The 22,463-nt window shown below is 42.2% G+C and overlaps 1 protein-coding gene across 1 annotated transcript in view; it reads right to left on the bottom strand.

Annotated features, from left to right (window-relative positions):
- MRPS31 (mitochondrial ribosomal protein S31) overlaps positions 1–18,624 on the bottom strand; it is a 28,002-nt gene extending 9,378 nt beyond the window's left edge. Inside the window, exons 1-4 of the mRNA XM_014604803.3 lie at positions 18,514–18,624; positions 15,424–15,723; positions 13,690–13,848; positions 2,885–2,961 (exon numbers count right to left, since the gene is read on the bottom strand). Coding sequence (XP_014460289.1) covers positions 2,885–2,961; positions 13,690–13,848; positions 15,424–15,723; positions 18,514–18,593 — 616 coding nt within the window. The 5' untranslated portion in view covers positions 18,594–18,624. The remainder of the gene's footprint in view (positions 1–2,884; positions 2,962–13,689; positions 13,849–15,423; positions 15,724–18,513) is intronic.
- Between the last annotated feature and the right edge of the window lie 3,839 nt (positions 18,625–22,463).

Genomic DNA, 22,463 nt, shown 5'->3' with positions numbered 1-22,463 from the left:
GATTTATTGGCTGGTTAAATTTCAGTTGTGGTGGAAACTGTGCTTAACCCATCATCAAGCCTCCCTGGAAATTGTTTTACATTTTAGATCTATTTCTGCAATAAAAAGCTGAAGATTTTTTTTCTCCAAAAGGAAAGCTTAAGTCCCTTGAAGTTGCACCCAATCGTAAACAAGACAGGCAACTGGCCATAATGTTTTAAATATCACAAACCAGTAAGAATTTGAAACAAGTGGAGGAAACTTTGGTTCTGTGAATTATATCTCCGTTAGCTGGATCCAGTAAATTCTTTTCCTTTCTTTCTACGAACGGCAAACACTTTTTCTACACTCTGAAAAGCACTTCTATTTAAGGGTGTCAAATTAGAAAATACTTGTTCAAACAACTTCATACTTGGAAGAAAAATTCTCCCTCAACCATACCTCTCAGCTACCCATACTTATTCTTGTACTTCTGTTAGACAATTTTAGAGAATGCAAAGAAGATATAATGAGAAGTGAGCTGCCATATTAACTATGAAAGGATTATCACCACATTTTAACTTCTTGTGTGCATTATCCTCTGATAATTTGCTGCTACTAATAAATCTGCTTAAAAAGACTGTACCAGTTTAAGTACACATCCTTGGTATGAATGCTAGATAGAATACAAAAATATATTTACCATTCTGAGAGGAGGTTGCCATAATGTAAAATGCTTCTTTATTAACAATTCCAAAAGCCTTTAAAAGTTTTCCTTGGATGCCTATTTATTTTCCACTTACCATTGAGTTTTTAAAAACGAATATTCAGCCCACAACTTAGAGCTTGCATTCCTACTATGTGTAAACAATATTTTAATTCACAATCTGCCCTAATATGAGCCAACAAGAAAAAGAGGGGAGAGGAAACAAGGAATCAAATATCGTACTGGTATTTCCAGAGATTAGTATAAAAACTGTTTTGAAATGAAGCTCATAGTTAGCAACTCCTAAAATAAATCTGGTCTAGAATTCTAGACACAGAAATGCCACATAAAAAAAATCAAGAAGCATCTTTGTTGATCTCTGATTAAAAGTCCAATAAACGTTCACTCATTTCCCAACACATTTTAGTTTTATTCCTGCTACAGGATATTTATAAAATTAATTGTGCCAATTAATAATAAAATTAATTATCTGTGGAACTTCAGATACTATGAATAACATTTTAATTTTGCTTTATATGGCACTACATTTAAACTAGTTTACACAGCTGCTTATAAAATGGTCATTATGACTGGACATGCTTGACTGAACCCCAAAATTTGCTACGTGAATATGTATTTTCAGAAGGATAGCAAAAATAATATTACATTGTGCGAGTCGTTCTCAACCTTCTTAGACTCAAGGCACCCCTCGGAAAATGCCAACTCTTAGTTTTCACTTGTTGTTTGACCATGGAAAAATACTAGAGCAATCTGTTTTTTTGCAAAGAACCTGAAAAGCCCACAATGGGTCAGAACAGTTTTGACATTCTGGATTCCTATTTGAAATCTCTGGGCTTATCTTGTAAATCATATTTGCATGCCTAACAGTGCTAACATTGTTTGGCACCTTGTAACACCCTTGGGAAGGATCTCAAGGCACCCTGGCAGAGAATCAGTGTATTATACACTCTGTTTTTCATATAAAATGGGATAATTTTAAGACAACTTAAATTTTCGGATAATTATTTGGCTATTTGAATCTAAAAGAGATTATAATTGTGATATTCTGTTGAATGGCTCTCACATTCCATCCCCAGTGGGTTCCACTGAACCCAGTGTTCAGGGAAACCAGCAGCTGCTGGACAGTGCACCCCACTATACAATTGAGACTACAAGAAGAAATTAACAGAAGCAGAACATTTCCCAGACTAGAAACTGGCTAAAGCTATAGAGCTAATCAACCTACGATCAAAATGCCCACAAAAGGGGACCCTTGCTGATCCACAGAAAAGATGCCATCTCCTCTGCAACCCCTGGCTTTATATGAATAATACTTTACAATGGAATGTTTTCTGCAAAAGGAACTCAAATGATTAATTTAAAAAATATCAATTCATTAAGCATCAATGGCTACAAAACAGGACAACCCCAATTACACAAAATAAATAAGGAATAAAAAGGCAGTGACAGCATAAGTGACTTGCCAACAGGCACACAATAAATCAGTCAGGAATGCAAGCAGAGGCTTTAAGCCCTACAACATACTCTCTCTGGCCTTAAAAAAAATGAAGAATATCCCATTCAGGTACCAATCAAGCCCGCCCCTGCACTGCTGGTAAGAGCTGCTGTGTGGCACTGGAACAGGCTTTTCATCTTATTTTTAAAAGATTATGATGATTTTTGTACATAGTCAAAATTCATGTGTGACATTAGCTGCTCTAGGTGAAGCTAAACTTCATTTGTCCAGGAGTTGCAGCAGGGTCCCTCTGTGTCTGACAAGGAAATTCCTTCAATTCTATCCTTCAGTTTTCCCTACCATTGAAGTCTTGGGCTCCTCCTAAGCAACAAATAGTATAATGCTTTTGCAGTATAGATAAACATGCAATCAGAACTTGGGTCAGCCAACAGATACATTTTCAATTGGAAAAATTCAGGGGGATTTTAGTGTTCACAGAACACTTACAGCAGTTACAAGAAGCACATGATGTCAGTTTTATCATATGACTTTAATAATATATCTTAGTTCTGAAAGATGGTAAGAACCATTATTTCATAATGCTATGTGGATGTTTTGCCCAGCAAAATCAAGTTTAGACCAATATATTAATTTTTTACTAGATTTGGAACCAGAAAGCTAGCATCCAGCACCTCTCCTCTCACATTCTCAAAATTCAAATCATCTTTCTCTTTTAGATTTTTTGTTGTTGTTTTTTCACCCACCTGTTTCAGAAACCCCTTCTGTAACCCTAGGAGCAACCTGGAAAATATTAAGCTTCATTCCTTTATACAGCACTGATCTGTAAGCATAAAACAAAAAGCAATGGTATTTAACATTTCACAACTTTACAACATTGCCAGTTTAAAATTAAGTTTACAATCACTCGTGAAAAATCACTCGTTAAAATTAAGTTTACAATATGCTCGTGAAACTCTAACCAAATCTCCTCTGGAAACAAAAGATACCAACATACTGACTGTATTATTAAATCTTCAGCCTTTTAACCTAAGACAAACTTTCCATTTGAGATATTATCTCATAAAGCAGTTACTGAGGCATTGAATACATATACAATACATTCTTTTGTTAGTAGGTAAATTAATATAATTGCCATTATTTTAACATATTTCTTTCCATTTAAATATTTAAGAACCCTAATGAAGTCAAATGCTATCAATATATGGTATGTTAGTAATAAAACATTTCAATTAGAAAGCAAATTTCATCTTCTTTATTCTTCTACACAGAATACTACATAATTCAGGAAAAAAGTCAATAGCTAAATCAAATGATCCCTGATTTGTAAAGTAAACAGCTTTCTTGGCAGATCATATATCCACCCATTTCTCCCTGGCATATGACTAACACTCAAAGTCTAATTAGTATCATTCTGGTTCTCCCTCCTCTGGATAGGGACATATTTGATTTTGATCATGTTTACTTTTCTGGCAAAGAATCATCTCAATGCTTTACAGGATTTAATAGTCAAAAGAAGAGTATTCTCAATAATAGCCTAAAAACCCATCAAAATGAATATTTAAAAAAAAAAACATGAAGCAAGATAATATGTTTACTTTAAATTTAGAACAAATTATTCTTTTAACCATGTAATCTTTCCTGCATGTGCACGTTTCCATTGACATTCTGATTGTTTCTACTTAGTATGATTACATATTCATTGTTACCCTAGCAACACTTGCCTTTTCCGCCTTTAAATTTCATCCCTCTGGCTTTCCTGCAGTTTTTCCACAGGCAAAACTGCTACTACAAACCTGTTCTTGTCATATTTCATTTTATTGATGTAACCACCCAGGATCTATTTCAGAACACACTAATATAATGACACAGTCTGAAAAGAATGTCACATTTAAACAGATTTGGGATTTCATTTTCCTATTTGTGCATGAATCCCAAAAATATTAGGTGTAGAGGCATATTTTGAAAAAATATCTACACCAAAAATTATTGGCTCAAATTACAATAAAACAAGTATCACCTGTCTTTTAATCGCTCCCCCCACCCTTCCTTGGGACACCAAGATCTGGCAAATAGAAGATAACTTGAAACTGAACTGAGAGTCATAGTTCATTACATACAGATGCTAATCTGTATTAGTTTTTCTTTACTATGTTCTGCCCTCTTAACCCAGATTTTCAGTTACATTTGCAGCCAGCCTCTCTTGACTATTTCTAAATTTTAACAAGTTTTGCCACCTTAAATGAAATCAAGGACTGCTTGTGTCTACTGAAAGGTAAGACCCCTTCAGACTGCAGTGGCTTTCAGTCACTATTAACCTGGACTGGATTCACATCTCCAAGTCACAGGTAGCAGGCTACAGAGCCACCAAACAATTCACAATGCATTTAGTTTCCCAGCTCCTCAAATTAGAATAGTTTACAGCTTACCATGAAAAGTGAAAAATCTCTGGAAAAAAAATTCTAAGTCAACAAAAGATGCATTTCTATCTCTTGATCCATTCTTCATTATCTTATCAGATTTTTCCTCCAATGCTTTCTGAAGCAGTGGGTTTGGAAAGCAGAGTATGTCCTGCTCCCATCTATTTAGGATTCTTCCTCAAGATACTTCACTAACTCTCATCTCAAGCTGCCAGTGCCCCAAGAGAAAGCATACCGCTGAAAAACATTTCAGCATCTGAGTCAGGTTTTCTCATGATTGACTGTGAATGCTGTTCCTTAGAGGATTTTTTAAATATTCCTGTTCATTCCTTATTTGAAGGCATAATTCTCTGTTTATGATATAATGAAGTGTCTCATTCTAGGACAGCAAGATCATTGAACAACTACTGACCCATAACTCAGTACTAATTTCTCAGTTAGCAAGATTCCACCCTCAGAATTCCCCAACTATATGTTAAAAAACATGACTCAACTTTAACCCACTAACTCCACTTAAAGTTAGATGCAATTAAGGAAGAGAAATGTGGAGAGAAGGGGGAAGCATATACTGAGTCAACAAGTGGTCCTGAGGATGTTATGGGATAAGAGTTCCCAGGACAATAACTAGAATGCAGGAATGAGAGGACATTTTGTTGCAATATAACAATTCAAAAGCATTCTCTTAACTTCGTAAAATACCTTGTGTAAATAAAAAAAAACCAAAAAAGGTACTATGATTTTAAAGATGCACTCTGACATCACCATTTAAAAGAGTTAGTTCTATAATAGCCAACTGCAAAATCTCAATCGTTCTGTGCTTGAATTCAACTTCTATCAGAAGCAGACCTTCTGTTTTAGCAACTGTGCATGTGCACACACGAAAGCATGCATACACATAGCAAGTTATTTCTACTGAGAATATTTTCCAAACAGGTGAACATAGGACTTTAAAGTCCTTCCACCATCCCAAAATATGATAAACAGAGACTAAAGTAACTCGGTGCATAAGTAAAAACAGATTATATTTTAGCTCCAGATAGTTCCAAAAATCTAAGCTTTAATATTTAAAGATGGGCAATTACTTTAATGGGCTATTTAAAAATGAACTAATGCATTCTTGTGCCAGGCTATTTCAATGCTGGCAGCACTTTGGTCAAGGACAAAAACCCCATGGAGGTCTCTTATGCTGTAAAACTTAGCTGGTGTTTCTTGATTACTAAAATAAATAAGTCAATAATTTATTGGGAAGGAATAATGTAGAAAAAGCAGATTAACAGGGAGTACCTCCTAGTTTCAGAAAATTCAAATGTGGCTCAAAATTACCCTCATGCCTTTCCTCTCCTCTATTTTTGGGATGATCCAAGAAAGAACAGCAAAAAACAGCTGTTTTAAACCACAGTGCCCAGAGTTTAAAAGGAGAAAGAAACCTTAGGTTGAACAGTATGTTTCATAGTTCTAAGTACAATATATTCCTACTAGGCCAATACATGAAGAGGATCAGTTTAAAATCAGTTTAAACATTCTATCATTCATGCCTGGATTAAATCAAAAAAGCATTAATGACTAGAAAAAAAGAATTTCTGGAAAAGCCAATCACTACAGAAGGATTCTTCCTCAGGTTTACAGATATGGTTTGGCATAGTAGAAGGAAGACAAGAATGTCCCAGTTTTTCAAAGTAACTGTTCACGACAGAAAAACACTCAAAACATTCAGAATCTTACACATTTATACATTTAAATATCAGAATCTGATATTTAAAAAAAAGGTCAGCACATCTGTATTTCTTTCACTCTACCAATTATTTTTGTTAATGTTATTATTGGCATTGTTAAGCTAGAGCTGATCCAGAAAATTCACAATTTTTTGAAGGTCTGGCTAGCATTATTCCCAAGGTCAGAGTCACTGACTACCCAGCCCAACTGCTTTATTTGGCAAGTGGACCAAAAGGACAGAATCCTGTTGTATTACAGGGAGATCACATTCCCTCTAAGCAGTTTTCATTACTAGGAAGCTGGATTTCTTTGTGGTTTTGCACAGCTGGCCAAACTTCCTCCTGGACAGGCCCCTGAACAGCTAGCTTATACAGTCTATGATGTTACAATTTCAGAGGAACAGGGTCCTAAGTCATCATTCACTGATGCGTGAAAAACTATCAAGCTTGTTTTCACTGTACTTTTTAAAAATAACTGATTGCATGGTATTATGTCAAATTCATTCATCATCCTACACCCAAACTTTCCTCCAACGTTAACCAAAAACAAAACTAAAAAGGTATTTAGGGCCTGACCTACATCCCAAGCAAAAGAAGTCGGATTTTCAATTCAAAATTCACCCTTGTTCAACTCACTCTGTTTAAGTATAGCAAGCGTCCCCTAACAGAGTTAAAGGAAGCCAAAGAGTCTATACGAAGGAATAAACACACTAGAGATCCTTTTCCCTTCTGGAAGCTGGAGAAGAGTAGAACTCTGATGACAAACAGAGCCCCCCCCCCTTGCAAGAAGGGACAGAGAAAGTTGCAAATTAAACATAGAAATATAGATAATTCAGGATGTATTTAGCTTTAAATGAGCTTTAACTTTCCTTCTGTGGATTTAACTGTAATCTTTAATATTACTGAAGATATTTCAGTATGGTGCTGTTGTAATTTCCACCAAGTAAAACTTCATCCCACACTGAAAAAAAAAAGTTCCTGTATTATTCATATTTTTCCTTTCCAGCAAACACACTGTTCTCACTAGGTCTACAAAACAAGGAAGAAGAAGATAGTGTACAACAGTGACCTCCACAGGACACTCAATATTATGGTAAAACCCTTGATTATCTGAGGGACAACTCTGTTTTACTAATTTGTACTGGCAGGGTCCATGACCCAGCTCCACTCACACAACAGATTTGCAGTGTATTGGTATTGTGTAACAAACAGTTCTCCTTTTAATTTGTATTGTATTTAATAGCTCTTCTGTTAGGTTTGTTCTAATGTTATGGTATGCATCATGTAGAAGGTAGGGCACAGTGGCACCCTAGAGCAGGAGTGGGCAATTATTTGAGACAGAGGGCCACATAAGAATTTTGGGTGAGCTGTTGCAGGCCAGGTCAGCGCCCACCCATCCTCCCCAACAGCTCACCAAAACTCCCTCCAGCCCAAATAAGTGCCCACCCCTGGGCAGAGAGAAGAAAGGTTAGGGGAACCTAACCTTTGTTCTCTATTTCTCCACATCACCCCCCACCTTGATTCCCTGGCACGCAGCCAGGCTAGTGCCATGCTGTGTTCCTGCAAACTGCCTCAGGCCATGCGGGTGCCACTGCCATAGCTCTTGTCTGACACAGCCACATGCCAGGGACTTAGAGCAGGGGAGCGGGTACAGGGAAAGGGTTGGCACCACGCACTTCCCCCCTGCTCCCTGTACCCCTTCATCTAGTCCAAGTCCCCAGCACGCGGCTGGGTCAGGCAGGAGCCACGCCAGCGGCACCCACGTGGCCCGAGGCAGCGCATAGGAACAGCACGGCACCGGCCTGGCTGAGTGCTGGGGACTCAGGGTTGGGGAGGGGATGCAGGGAAAAGGGGCCGGGAGCTGCAGGTCATCTAGGCCCAGCTGGGCCAGTGCCATGCTCTGTTTCCTCCCAACTGGGCCCAGATGACCTGCAGCTCCTGGCCCCCTTCTTTCCAGTTTCCACCCACCCCGACACTCAGCTGGGTCAGGTAGGAGCTGCACTCATATGGCACAAGGCAGCATGCAGAAACAAAGTGGCCCGGCTAAATGCCAGGGACTTGGGGTAGGGGAAGGGGTGCAGGTTATCTGGACCCAATCAGACCAGTGCCTGACTCTGTTTCCTCCTTCTCCCTGTACCCTCTCCCCTGCCCCGAGTCCCGAGTATGTGGCCAGGCTGGTGCCACGCTGTGTTCCCAAGCACTGTTTCAGGCCATACGGGTGCAAATGGCGTGGTTCCTGCCTGACCCGGCTGCCTGCCACAGACTTAGGCAGGAGTCATGCCAGCCACTCCAGCTGTGTCCACATGGCGCAGCGTGAAGCACCATGTGGGAACACAGTGAAGCACTGATGTCCACACCACTACCAACCCCGGCCCAGCAGAGCCCAGATAACCTCCACCTCCTGGCCCTCTTCTCCCTGCACCCTCTCCCCCACCATTAGGAAGAACCTTACCTGAGCTTTAACTCACAGGCCCTGGAGTCAGGGCAGCACGCAGATGGCTTCACTGGGCAGAAGCCTGGCCAGGAGGTCAGCACCCCTGCCTTGGACCTTACATTGAGGGTTGGGGGGGTGGGACAGGGTGGGCCAGCCAGGGAGGAGAGGGGAAGGGAAGGGAGTGTCTGTTGATGCAGCAGCTGAGTAACATGGGAAAGGGTGAGAGGCACTTAAAGCCAGGGCAGCCATGAGCCAGATATAATTTACCTTTGGAGAAGCAGCTGCAAGCCAGGTAAAATCATTTGGTGGGCCATATTCTGCCCACCCCTGCCTTAGAGACTAACTAGTCTGGAGAGGCATAAGCTTCCATAAGCAGCAGAAGGATTTTTCAGATGCTATAAATGGACTGGCAGGAAGAAAAGATAATTTATAATAGAAGGAAGAGAGACACAGACAAGAATTCTGCTAAGACAGACAATAAGTAGGTTGTTAGATCAATTAAGAAGAACAAGGCAGACAAGGTTCTTTGGGTGAATCTGATATAATTTATTAGACCAACGTAAATAGTTGGAAAACAATTACTAAGCAAGCTTTCGGGATCCAAAACCCTTTGTCAGGCTGAGGAAGTTTCAGCAGTTGGTGTGTGCTCCTCCTGGATGGAATGAAAAGTAAAGAAGCCAGAGGCTGGGCTGGTATGCATACAAGGCAGGTAGTCAGTGAAAATGTAGATTGAGGAGTCAATGGGTGAGAGACACTGACTACCTGTCTTGTATGCATACCAGCCCAGCCTCTGGCTGCTTTACTTTTCATTCCATCCAGGAAGAGCACACACCAACTGCTGAAACTTCCTTTGCCTGACAAAGGGTTTTTGAACCCAAAAGCTTGCTTAATAATTGTTTTCCAACTATTTACATTGGTCTAATAAAAGATATCAGATTCACCCAAAGAACCTTGTCTGCCTATGTCCTTAGACCAACACGGCTACAACCTACACCCCTGTTAAGATGAACAAGGCAGTTAACACCTGGAGGGACACCTGAGTAAACAGCTAGTCGAGGTAATGGGATAAGAATCTATAGTCCTTGCTGAGACCACAGTTAATACAATCCAGACTGCAGACCACTGGATCAGCTGTCATCATCTGTTATCATGTACAATTCTTCTCAAGATGCTGCAGTTTCACTTATCCAAGCAGCCTTTTGGCATGTGCTTTCCAAAGAGGTAATAACTCGACATATATTGTATACTATAAAAAATACTTAAACCTCAGTAACAATGTTCTGTTTTGTAGTAACAAAATGTTATATTGCACAGTTCTGATGTTCAGCTACATACTAGTTCTTTAACTCAATGTAAAAGTTTGCATGGAGAGAAAAAAAATATAAATCAGTTTGGGGAAATTTAAGCTTTCCTTGCTGCACAGAAAAAAAATCAAAACTAAACTTATAAACTTTATGCACAACATTTTGATGTGAGCAGCTTACAATCCATTGCTGACAACGATAATATGTTTGGTCTAGAACTAAAACAACTATATTCTAAGATACCGGAAGTATTCCAGTCTCTTGTGTAGACTAGCAAATTGACTAAAGAAATCATAACCAATCAGGCACACTTGTATGTGTTAAATTTTATGATGAACGCTTCTTCACATTTAGCAGACGGCTGAATGTATTAACTGATTTTCAAAGGCCAGATACAAAAGCCTAGTGCTCATCAACTCATCATGACAAGACATTCGGAGGAGTTGCCATAAATTCTTAAAGGGAACTTGTCAAACAATATTATTTCAAACTGTATGATATTAGCAAAAAGAATAAACAACTGTTTGACTTTGAACATTGAAGAAAAAGAAGCACTCTAAGCTTTAGTTCAAGGAACCTGCGATAAAGGGTGGCAAGTACTCAATGCTTCAGAGCACGGAAATCCAGCCAGGATGAATCCAGTTAACTGTTTAGGGTTGCACTTGCAGGGAAAACATCTTCCTAATCACACAGACCAAAAGAATGAGTTATCTGTAACACTATTTCAAGCCATGTAGAAATCCAGCTGTTCATGAGAAAGGAGCTATCACTAAGTAGCATAGGAATTTAAGCTCTCGTAATTTCTGCAAAATTTAAAGGAAGAGAGTGTACAACTACTTTCTTTTCTGACTTCTTTTGGAGATTGCTCTTAGATAAGCCAAAAGGCTGTGAACAAGGAGCAAACTAAAGCCCAGATTAAAAATACAGTACTTGATTTCAATCAAGTGGCTGGTACTTGGTACTTAACATCTGTTAAGTTTATCAGGCCTTAACTGCAAATGATTAACAATTCGTTCTTCAGATACAGCCACAAGATTTGCCTCAACCTGTCAGCAATGAATTCCAATTGCTCATCGTGCAAAACAGGAAGAAATAAAGAAATAATGAAAGAAGAAGAAATAAAGAAAGGAACCTTGTCTGCAAACAGGAAGAAATACTTTCTTTTTTTTTCATCCTAAATTAGGGAATCTCTTAAGTCTTTCCGTAACACCATAAAAGAACAAAATACAGAAAAATCACAAGTTTTCACAAAACCTGGATAAGTCTTCTCTATCTTTTCAGCCAACTATTCCAAAAATATTTCAAGCCACACAGCTTCTCTAACCACTCATATCAGACTTCTCTGGAACTTTTACATTTCTGATAATAGGAGATAACTAAACCTAAAGACATCATTCAAGGGAAATTAATACTATGGATCTAACACAGTGGTGCTCAACATTTTGGCCCCCTGAGCTGCCCTGCACTGGTTTTTAGGCATGCACTGATAAAGATTTTTTGGTCCAATACCAATGGCCGATTACTGACCAGCTATGTTGGCTGATACCAATCCGATTGCCGATATAGAGCTTAGCAGCTTGAAAAGCAGCCTCCAGCAGGTGGGTCTACTGGATGGGGAAGGGGCATGAGCGGGGCAGACTGAGGCCCCCACGATATGGGAGGGAGTGGGGCTGGGACAGGGAGGGGAGGCTCGCCACACTGCATGCACCCCCAGGGGAGGTGTAGGGAGGCATGTGCCCCCCCAGATCTGTGCACAGGGGAAGCACAAGCTGCTGCTGCGGGCTGCACCAGCCTCTTCCTGGCTGTACTTGGGTTGCGCAGGGCAGGCAGTGGTGGTGTGTGTGTGTGTGGGGGGAGGGGGGGGGCGGCTATGGGAGGGCTCCAGCTGCCCACCCCACTCCCATCTGCCCCAAACATAGCCCTGGCCCAGCCCCCGCCACCGGGAAGAGCCTGGCACAGCCCCAGCCCCCAGGACACAGTGAGTGGTCAGCCCACCCTCGCCCCATGCACAAATCCAGGGGGACATGCCCCCCTCCCCACAAGCTGCCTGTAGCTCTTTCCCACATCCCACCTTGGCTGGGCAGCGCCTGCTACTGCCCTAGCCCCCTCCCTAACCATGGGGGCCTCGATCTGCCCGCCACCCCCCCACCCCCGACCTAACAGCCAGATGCTGCTCTCTATGCTGCCAGGCTGCGTTCCTGGCCGTGTGCATGCTGAGGCTGCGTGCGTGCACACGGCATTTATCAGTGACGTTATCAGCCACGTCGGCCAAAAAAAGCCAATTGCTGACAACGTCAATTATCCTTTTATCGGTGCCGATACAATATGGACCGATGTACCGGTGCACCTCTACTGCTTTTGCCCGGCCCTGTGCTCCAGGATCAGGCCCCATGCCACCCACACCACTTCTACTTAGCTGTGCATGCTCAATCTAACGCACAGGGCCATGGCCTATGTGGCTCCCCATGGACATATGGGGAGCTCCACAAGTCAAGTGACATGGCGCTGGGAGCTAAATCTGGGCCAATAGGCCAGGGGGCTGAGCACCCCACATCTCATGGCACAACCTTTTCAAACGCCCCTTTTTAAAAAAACCTATCCAAATAGCATAGATTCCAGGCATTTCAGGAGAGCTCCATTTAGCTATCTATAATAACCCCTGGCACTCTTGCCTGATAGCTATGAATTCAACCTAAATGGGAAGCTTTCATTTTCCAACCTCTCAAGAACATGTATCACATTATTTTTAATAAAGTTAACTTTTAGCTGGCATGGTGCTTCTCCCTGACTGTATTTGTAGCTATCTATAACCTGTCAAAATCATAGCCATTTTTCACTAATTTAAATGGTAGTTGTCAGCATGAAATGTTGTCAACTTTTTAGCTACCTCCTCTGATAATGTTCATTAGTATACCAACAGAAAAAATATCCTAATCCCTACAACACCTGACCAGTAACTTTTTGTCAGTCTTATTATGAACCTACATTTCCAATTACTATATGGGCCAATAATGCATTACTTAAATTTCCTCCCAAATGAAGGTTATTTTAACAAATTTCTGCGCTACTTGTGGCTTAGGGCAATACATATTCTCAGTAACAAGTATTAACCTTCTCACTCGCTGCAGATACAATTTTCTGCTACTGCTCACTTTTTCATTAGATTTTACAGTTCCTTTTCTGAGCTGTTATGCTGGAAGTAGCAGAATCAAACAAGTCAGTAGCCTGTCTTTGGTCATCATCACCAAATTTAAGGCAGCAAAGTTGTTTTGCATCTTCCAAACAAATAATGCTTGCCTGGTTGAAAACCAGGTAAGAAAAGGAACAATGCTATGAATTTTTGGGACTGTCTAGAAACTTTTCGAATGAAGGGTGACTCTACAAACAGAAGCAGCCTTACTTCAGGGCAGCTTGCAAAACTGCCATGAATACTTGGCAGACCAGACAAAGTCTGTAAGTCCATACCTTTGGTGATGACTGAGGCAGAGGAAGGCAAACTGGACAATTCTACAAATATAACAGTTTAGTACAACTGGATCATATCACATCTTGGTTATCAGCTTTGTAAAGAACATGTCTGAAGGTGTCTTTTACAGCCATTTGTCTGACACAGTTTTTCCAACCATCAAGACACCATGATGTTACAGGTCTCAACATTCCTGGGAAAAATAATATACAGACCTTACATTACTTGCTTTCCCACTTTGCTGTGGCCTTGTGATTTCATGATGTTTCCTTAATTGTGAAAGTAAATCTGACCGTGTCTGTTTCCTGTTACGTGGTAAGGAAGAGGCAATCACAGAGGCAGCTTTTACCAGAGCTGGACTAACAAGTTTGCCGCTGCAAGAAATGCAACAAATACAAAAATATGAAAATCAAAATCATACACTTCTTTGCTAAGAATAAGTAGCTAGCCAGTCCTAGTGCCAGCAATTACTGTAGGTCTTAACAACTTAGAGATAATGGTCATGCAACATTCGAAAAACAGGCCAAGTGTGTCTTGCTTTTGTCAACCAATCAAAGGGTGGATGGAACTGCAGAGCTGGTATTCTCAAATCTGTAGCTGAAATACCAGCAAAGAGCCATCTGCTAACTAATCAGAAGTTAAGCCAACATCTCTCCAGACAGATTACAGTTATTACGCCAAAAACTATAAACAGCATAGATTATAAGAAAAAGAAAGCCATCATTTATAGTTTCATAGTAGCTAGGTTCAGGTGGGACCTGAACAGATCATCTATCCTGACCCCCTGCCACAGGGAGGAATGAATGCTGGGTTCACAAGACCCCAGACAGGTGATCCTCCAACCTCCTCTTGAATTTGCCCAAGGTAGGGGTCAGGACCACTTCCCTGGGTAGTTGGTTCCAGATTTTGGCCACCCTAACTGTAGAGATCAGAAGGCAATATTTTAATCTAAACCTATTCTCCATCAGCTTATTACCATTGTTCCTTGTCACCCCAGGTGGTGCTGGGGAGAAAAGGTCTCTGCCTATTTGCTGTTGATCTCCCCTGATGAGCTTGTAGGCAGCCACCAGGTCCCCCCTCAGCCTCCTCTTGCTGAGGCTGAACAGGTTCAGGTCCTTCAGTCTCTCCTCGTAGGGTCTGTCCTGCTGCCCTCTCACCAAGCAGGTGGCCCTCCTCTGAACCCTCTCCAGGCTAGCCACATCCCTTTTGAAGTGCGGCGCCCAGTACTGGATGCAACACTCCAAGACAGTTGTTAAGACAGCTGTCCCATTACTTTTTTTTTCCTCCTGAAAATAAGGGTTTCAACTACTGGTATTGGAAAAAGGATTTTTGTCACTGACAAAAAGTCCTATTTTTCACATCTCAGTAAAACATAGATATCATTATTTTTCCTTGTGATATTCTGCATAATTTTAACCATTGGATTTAGGAATAAAGATCTGTCTTAAGCATTACCATACTGGAGAGTGAAAAAAGATTTCTGGAGTTATTTTTTGATTCAAATAATTTTTTTCCCTCTGGTTGCATCTAAACAACTGACCTTCAGCTACAAAATTACGTTTTTGATGATTGGTCGCACTCCCCACCCCGACAAAAAAACCCAAACCCTTAAATATAGGCCTTATTCCCTCTCAAGCAACAATGGCATTTTAAGAGGAAAATTTTGTCATTCCTGCTAAAAAGTGACCCAGTTTCCCATGGACAGCTCATAAGGTTTCATTTTGAAAATTCCACTTCAGGAATACAAAGTTGCAGCAAAAAATACAATATGCTTTGTCCAGCCATGTATTAGCACTGTATTAGAACATACATTTGTATCAGTAGCAAAAGGACTGTTCCCTCAGAGAATCCTTGTCTATGATAAGCAAGGGTTTATGCCATTTTTTATCCTAGAGATTAATAACATCAACTTGAAAGAAAAGACATGATGTGAGGATACTGTACTTTACCTTGCAGCTTTTTTATGTTGTTCACCTTCCAGAATTATTTTACTTGCGCTCTTCATATGTTCTAGTGGGCTCTTTGTTCCTTCCATCACCTGAAGTTTGTTTTTAAACACCACTGTCTTATTTATGCTTCTTTCTGTTTTCTTGCCATGAAGAATATTTAACAAGTCCTCCCTTTTAGTCTTCTTTGTTGCCTTCTTCTGATTCTCTGAAGCTTTCTCAGTAGTGCTGTCCGCAGAAATAGTAGACCCATCTTCCTGATTGCAGAACCCAGCACTACTGCTAAAGCACTTTTGTATTTTACTAGAAAAATCAGGGAGAGGGAAGAGGAAGCAGAGACAAGGCATAAATTATGCACAGGACTTGTAAGAACTGCTGTGTTAGTAACAACCAACTGGGCATAATTTTGTAGAAATTGAACTGGGCCATTCAGATTCAGAAATATTTTAGATTTTCAACTACTGAATCTTCATGCACTAGTCATTTAAAGAGCTTTCTTTTCTCCATAAAAAGAGAGAGGTATGAACTGAATGAGTAGCATAGCACCCAAGCAGTTTGCTGAAATGTTGCAATCTTCATTTTCACCACAACTGTGCGCTTAAGTTTGTAATACAGGCCATAATCTTGCAACCGTGTGACCCTGAAAAAGTCATCTGATCAAAGCTTTGTCTAACACTGCTGGCAAACTAGAAAAACCTTCATCTGCACAGAAATGCAGGCACAGTCTGTCATGCACTCTAGAACTGTGAAAGAATGACTTACTTCTGGTTACTACCAGACCTGGGTGATATTTTTGATGAAATGCAGATTTGGCAATGTCAAGATGTTCTGCATCTTAGTTTCAAATCATCTGCTTTGAAAGAGAAAACCTTTAAGAAGTTATGTATTGTTTTAAAAAAAATGAAGTGTTTTAATTTTCAATTCAAAACATTGCCCCTTCAAACTTTTTTTTAATTTTATTTTTAAAATAAAGCTTGAAATTAAACATTTTATTTTCGGTCAGAGAAAACATCAGCCTTGAAATGAAACAAACTTTGTTTTAATATCTTGGCTGTCAAAAATTTATATTTAGAACTCAGCTTTCATTTTGAAAGCATGTTTCCATTATTCCATTCTGTGTATAGTCAAACATGGATCAATGATATCTGGAGGGGTCACAGGCTGTTTAATTTGTGGCAGACTGCCAAGAAAGGCTGTTTGTTACAGTCTTTATTTCAAAGGGGGCTACTGCTTCTTCACTCAGTTGAAGTTTCCAATCGAAAAAAATCCATTGTTTCTAAACTGTGCTACTAACTTTTATCCAATGCTTTAAGCATACATTTCATTCTGCCAATGAACACCATTGTTTTATCTCTCCTACCTCCCAGCTACATGCAACTTTAAATTATATGTAGGTTATATGTACATTCACTTAACTTAGTTCTAATGCGAAAAAAGGCATCTGCTTACTCTTTACTGTTAACCTGCAACAACTGGAAAAGCTGTGTGAGAGGGTGTTAACAATATATACCCCCATTCCCTGGTAGCACTACTAGAACTATGGCAGGGGGGAAGGGTGGTGGACCACCATGGAGGATTATGCAGGGTGCCAAAGGAAATGATAATAGGAATCTGATGGCCTGCTCTTGACCTCCCCATCATTAGCAACACAACAGGGCAGGAATTTCATATTTTCAACTAAAACAAACCAAAGAGAAGTCATTGGAGTATCCGCACAGGAAGTTACAGCAATGTAAGTCTTACAGTGTAAAGCCACACCTTACCTTATACCAGTGTATAAGGTAAACTTCCTGTTTAAAGATAAGCCTTTAGTCTTCACTTCTGTACATTTGTTAAAAGCAGGGAAGTGATACTTCTCTGCCTCAAAGGGATGACGCAAGGATACATACATTAAAGATAAAGCAGTCAGAACAAGAAGCAATTGAACACGACCTGCCACCGCGATGCAGTGATAAAGACGGCCAGTCCAACGATAGAGAGAGAGACCAGGGTCAGACTGATTGCCGTATCTGAGGTCACAAAGAAATTTTACCCCCTGGTCAGACTGGTGCGGACTGTGGGGATTCTGCTTTCCTGTGTTGCAGGAGGATGGCCTTCTACCTGGGATCTCTTGAGCTTATATTAACAACATTTCAGGGAAGCAGGTCATGGGGCTGCTGCAGTTCCCCTACTTTCCCTGTGGCAGGTTAGGGTATTAGCCGTGTGTTGTGTCAGACCTGTATGTCGAGTTTAGATCAGCGGTTCCCAAACTCTGACAGACTGTGCACCACCAATTTAAAATGATACAACCTTAAGTACCACCAGTAAATGTTTTGTCATATAAAGTAATTATAATAAATTTGTTAACACATACCACTGACAGGTTGTCTGTGTACCACAGATTGGGAACTGCTGGTTTAGTTGATGGTTCATATGGGGATGATTCTGCCTCAGGCAAGGGTTGGACTAGGTGACCTCTGGAGGTCCCTTCCTGCCTGACTTCTCCCTGATTTCTATGACCCAGAGATTACAGCAGAGATCAACTGAGCCTGAGCCAACAGCGCAATCTCGTGTATTGCAAAACAAGGCAGTAGCACGCCGCGGAGCATCAGGAGGAACGGCACCCACAAGCCTGGGGCGGCAGCAACTCTTCTGCTTCGCCAGGCCCTGCCAAGGCCACCTTCCACAAAACCACCCGGGGGCATTAGAAAGAGGCTGGCAGAGCACCACAGGCTCCACAGCAACGCTCAGAAGCTGGAAGCCGTGAGGGGCAGGGAGAGGCCACCCTTTTTTCCCTGCTGCGTGTGTCTGTGTTTTTAAGCCTCCCCAGATGCACTGGGTGCCGGCTACAGCCAAGTCTGGAGACTTCGATGGGGTTGTGCCCAGCCTCCCAGCTACAGAGCCTTGCCCTCCTGCTCAGGGTACATTCACCGGTCCCCGGATTTGGGGTCAGGAAGGAATTTTAACCCCGGTCGCGTGGAGGGGCCCACCTTCCTCCGCCCCGCGGCCTCTAGAGCGCCCACGGGAGCATGCGCAGGCCTCGGGACCCCGCCGGAGTAGGGGGGGGGCAGCCCCCGCCCGGGGACAGCGCTGCCGCTCCCCACCGCCCGGTACCTGCGAGGCGGCCGCGGACAGAGATGCAGGGGGCGGCAGACAACGGCCAGGCGCCACAGCGCGCACACGCGCCGCCACATCCCGGCAGCGCCGAGCGGGAGCGGAAGCAGCGCGCGGTCCGGCGCCTCAGAGTCCCTGCAGCCCCGGCCCGGCTGGAAACATCAGCTGGGAAAAGCGTTCCGGGCCCGCGGGCGGCCCTGCGGGGGCTGCCGCCCGCGCTGTGCTGGGAGCAGGGCCTGTGCCAGACCCACCCGGGCGGCGCCCAGGGGCTTCCACTGCAGCCTCCAGGCGGGACGGGAGGGAGGAGCAGGACCTGAGTCCTGCCTGTGCCACTGATTCCCTGCCTGGCCTTGGGCAAGTCCCTTCACCCCCGATGAGGTGCTGTCAGATGCCGCGGGGCCCGGCCCCTGCGGGACAAGCACCAAAGCGGAGCCTGAGCCAAACGGGGGCACCGCTGGCGGGCACAGGACAGCCTATGGCAGCATTTGGGCCCCGGGGCACAGCTCTCTGGTTTTAAAACCACATTGAGTGAACATTTGCATTCAGCCGGGTGGCTCCCATGGTACCCGCGCTGCCTCCAAGTCGTGCAAGGGGCTTCGTTTGGCGGTCACCCATGGGCAGTTGTAGGATTTGGAGAAGGGGGTGCAGATGGGGAGGTGCATCATCACCAGGAATCCTGGTTTTCTCTGATAAAAAAAAATCCCCAATTTTCAGTTTTTTAAAAAAAAGAATGTGAAATCCAAATTTTTCCTTGAAAAGAATGAAATGTCATTAATATATACACACACACACATACACACACACACACACATATATATATAGTGATGTTTAACTCATCACAGAATAATGTGGATTTTGGGTTACCTTCTTTAACCCAAAAATTAGGGATTTTTTTAATCAGAGAAAACCAGGATCCCTGATCATTGCATATAAAAACAACACATTTTTCTCCAGCTAAAAATAAATGAGAAGGTTTACTAACCAGCTACGGGCCTAGGGTTGTATTATTCAATTTGAGATTGAAGCAAAAATACATACAGCTTCATTGAAATGAGTTAACAACAGTCTGCAGGGCTGTGAAATAGGAGCTTCATTACTAGGGGTAGCAAAGACAGCAGCACGGCAAGACAAAAGCTAGCTTCATTGGTGGAAGATCAGAACCATTAAAAAAAAGAGGGTGGTTGAATTAAGAGTTTAGAAGGGATCAGGTAGATTATAATGAGCTATGAAGTCAATTGACTCCCTCAGCACTGCCTGACTAGAAATGCTTCTGCCACTGCCAGGCAGTTGATTTTAAACTTTGGGTGGAGCAGGACTCCAAGGAGGGTGCAAGAGCCAGTGCCATCATTGCCGTGAGGTATTTGAATTTCTATAAACTTCTTACTGTGGAAAATAATACATCAGGAGGCAAAACAAAACACTGAGAACACCTAAATTACATTCGTATACTTTGGAAGCATACCACTATATACTGTCATGTAGCAAATGCTTCTATTTGGAGCAGCATTACAGAAAAGAAAGTGGATCACTGCGAAAGTTGGAAAACTTTAACAGGTATGTGTGAGCTGCATCAATCCTAAGCTTTTTCTAAGGAGAGCATCGTATATATGTTGTAGCTAAAATAAATAAATAAGCAAATTTACCCTCATCTTCACCCCTGGTACTCTTCAGTGGTCCATTTGGTAATAACAAAACTTTTCTTAGCTAAAGCAAATGATCTTATTTTTACCATGAACAGGGCATAAACCAACATAACTAAGAGATTTAGAAGAAAGTTCCTTCAAGGGAAAGTTATTCTTAGGCTGTAGCTTCTTACCTCTTCCTCTGAAACATGGTACTAATCTCTATTGGGAACAGGTTACTGTGTTAGATGGACCACTGATCTCATTGGATCTCATATGGTCATCTCCATGTGGTATAAAATTCTAAGGTTCATTGCAGCTCTTTTTTTTTTTTTAATCTTCCATATTCCAAGCTGAATTAGCCAAATCAAATTCCAAATCCGTGAGTCAGTCTAGAACTATAAGTGGAGTCTACTACCGGCAAACATCCTCCACCCCCATCTGGGGCTTCAGATGTTTCCAAATCCTTTGGCGGGCATCTTACTTGCAGGCCCAAGCCTGGAGGCCTGGGGTTCAGATACCCCCGAGTTTTGCTTGCCCTCAGCCATATGGCCATGGAAGCAAGCTAGGGAGGAGTCTCCCCTTTCCTTAAAGTGGGCATAAAGCCAAGACCTTCCCACTCCAGCAGCTAAGTGGGAGGTTAACTATACATTACCTTGGCAGGTACTATCCCCATGCCAGGAGAGCGGTCTCCCCCAGCTGCAACTAGGAAGACCACCTCAGTGGTCACAGTGTTTCACTTGCCAGGTAAGCATAGGACTACGCTTGATCTGAGCCTGCGCAGCTACACAGTGTGGAATCGTCATGTTTTTGAAGTATGAATTTTACACCAACAGTCCAGAGTTTGTCAGTCTGAGATTCTGTGCTACATATGCTAAGCAGATAAAGCAAAAAGATAGCTTTAAGCCACTTTCTGCTGTCGAGATGGGTAGCTGCCATAAATTAGAATAGTCCCTAGCTGTTCTAATTTACACCAATAGTTATAATGGCCCTCAGAGCAGCCCCAAATCCTAAAGGTCAGAAAAATACATTAATGCCATCTTTCCTCCCCTCCCTGCCCAGCATCTCCTGAGCTGTCACAGCCCAGAATCCCCATAGTGCCTTTACTTCAGATACCAGCTCCTGCCTTTTGGGCCATGCCTTACAAAGGGGCAGTTCAAAGCTACTTATAGTGCCCTTTTTTGCTTGCATAGAGGAAATTCTTCCTCCACCCTCTGGGACAATTCTGGTCATGCCACCATAGTACAAATAGACTGGGACAGGGATGAGATCTGCCCCTTCGTCTTTTCTCAGAAACTGCATTTTTCACTACCAATTGCTTCATGGAGGGCTTCAAAATGGCTTTCTGAACAAGCACTTAACTGGCTGTGAGCTAACCACAGAAGTTTCTTGTAAAACTGTTGTAATAATATCTGGTGTGGACATAATGAAATTAGGTTCTGGTGCTTTACATACAGCTGGACTCATTTTACACTAGAAGTGAATATGATATCCTATGGAATAGAATAATCCTGAACCATACTTAGACAAATTAACAGAATTCATCAAATCCTAGGTGCATATAATACAGATGGAAACTCTTGGGTTCAGCAGAATTTTTGTGGGCTCAGTTTAGCCCATCTGATGCAGGAGGTCACATGCACCCTGGATAGTGCTAAAATGTTTGCAATGTCACATTCCTATGGAGAGTTTGTGTGTGGAAAGACAGCTTTAAATATCTATAAAATGGCCTGAAAAGTCTGGGTTATTTTCCAGTAAAGGTTGCTTTTGTTGGTGATGATTTTGGGACAGCCATCAGCAGTGTACAGCCTGCAGGCCAGATCTGGCCTGCAGTCATTGGATCTGACCTGTGAAGCCAGGGGGATTTACCCATGCCACACCACAGCCAGGCATGAGAAGGGTTGTGTGTCGCTGCCATGGCTAGGCGGCAGAGGGAGTTTTGCCTGCTAACATCACCAGGTGGTGAGAAAGAAGCAGCAGCAAGCTGGGAACACCAGCTTACCTGGGATCCAAGCCACTGTGATCCAGCCCACAGCTCTAAAATCTTGTCAACCTTTATTGGGTTGTTTTCCTTATATTGGGAATTCAGATCCTGTCTATCTTATTTTCCCTGAAAACTTTTTCAGCAACTACAGAACTTCTCAGTTGATATCACACTCCAGATACCAGGGAAATTAAGCCTTATGGTCTACAACCCTAGGGCAGACTTGATTGACAGTTCTGCCCCAGAGGCTGCATGCTGGAAGCCTCTGAACAGATGCACCTAAGCAGATTTGTCGCAGACCTGAGTTCCCTGGAAGCAATGAAATATCAAGCCTCAGGGCAGAT

The sequence above is a fragment of the Alligator mississippiensis genome, chromosome 1, assembly GCF_030867095.1.
Source record: "Alligator mississippiensis isolate rAllMis1 chromosome 1, rAllMis1, whole genome shotgun sequence".
Lineage (NCBI taxonomy): Eukaryota > Metazoa > Chordata > Crocodylia > Alligatoridae > Alligator > Alligator mississippiensis.
This window is presented reverse-complemented; position numbering and strand designations above follow the sequence as displayed.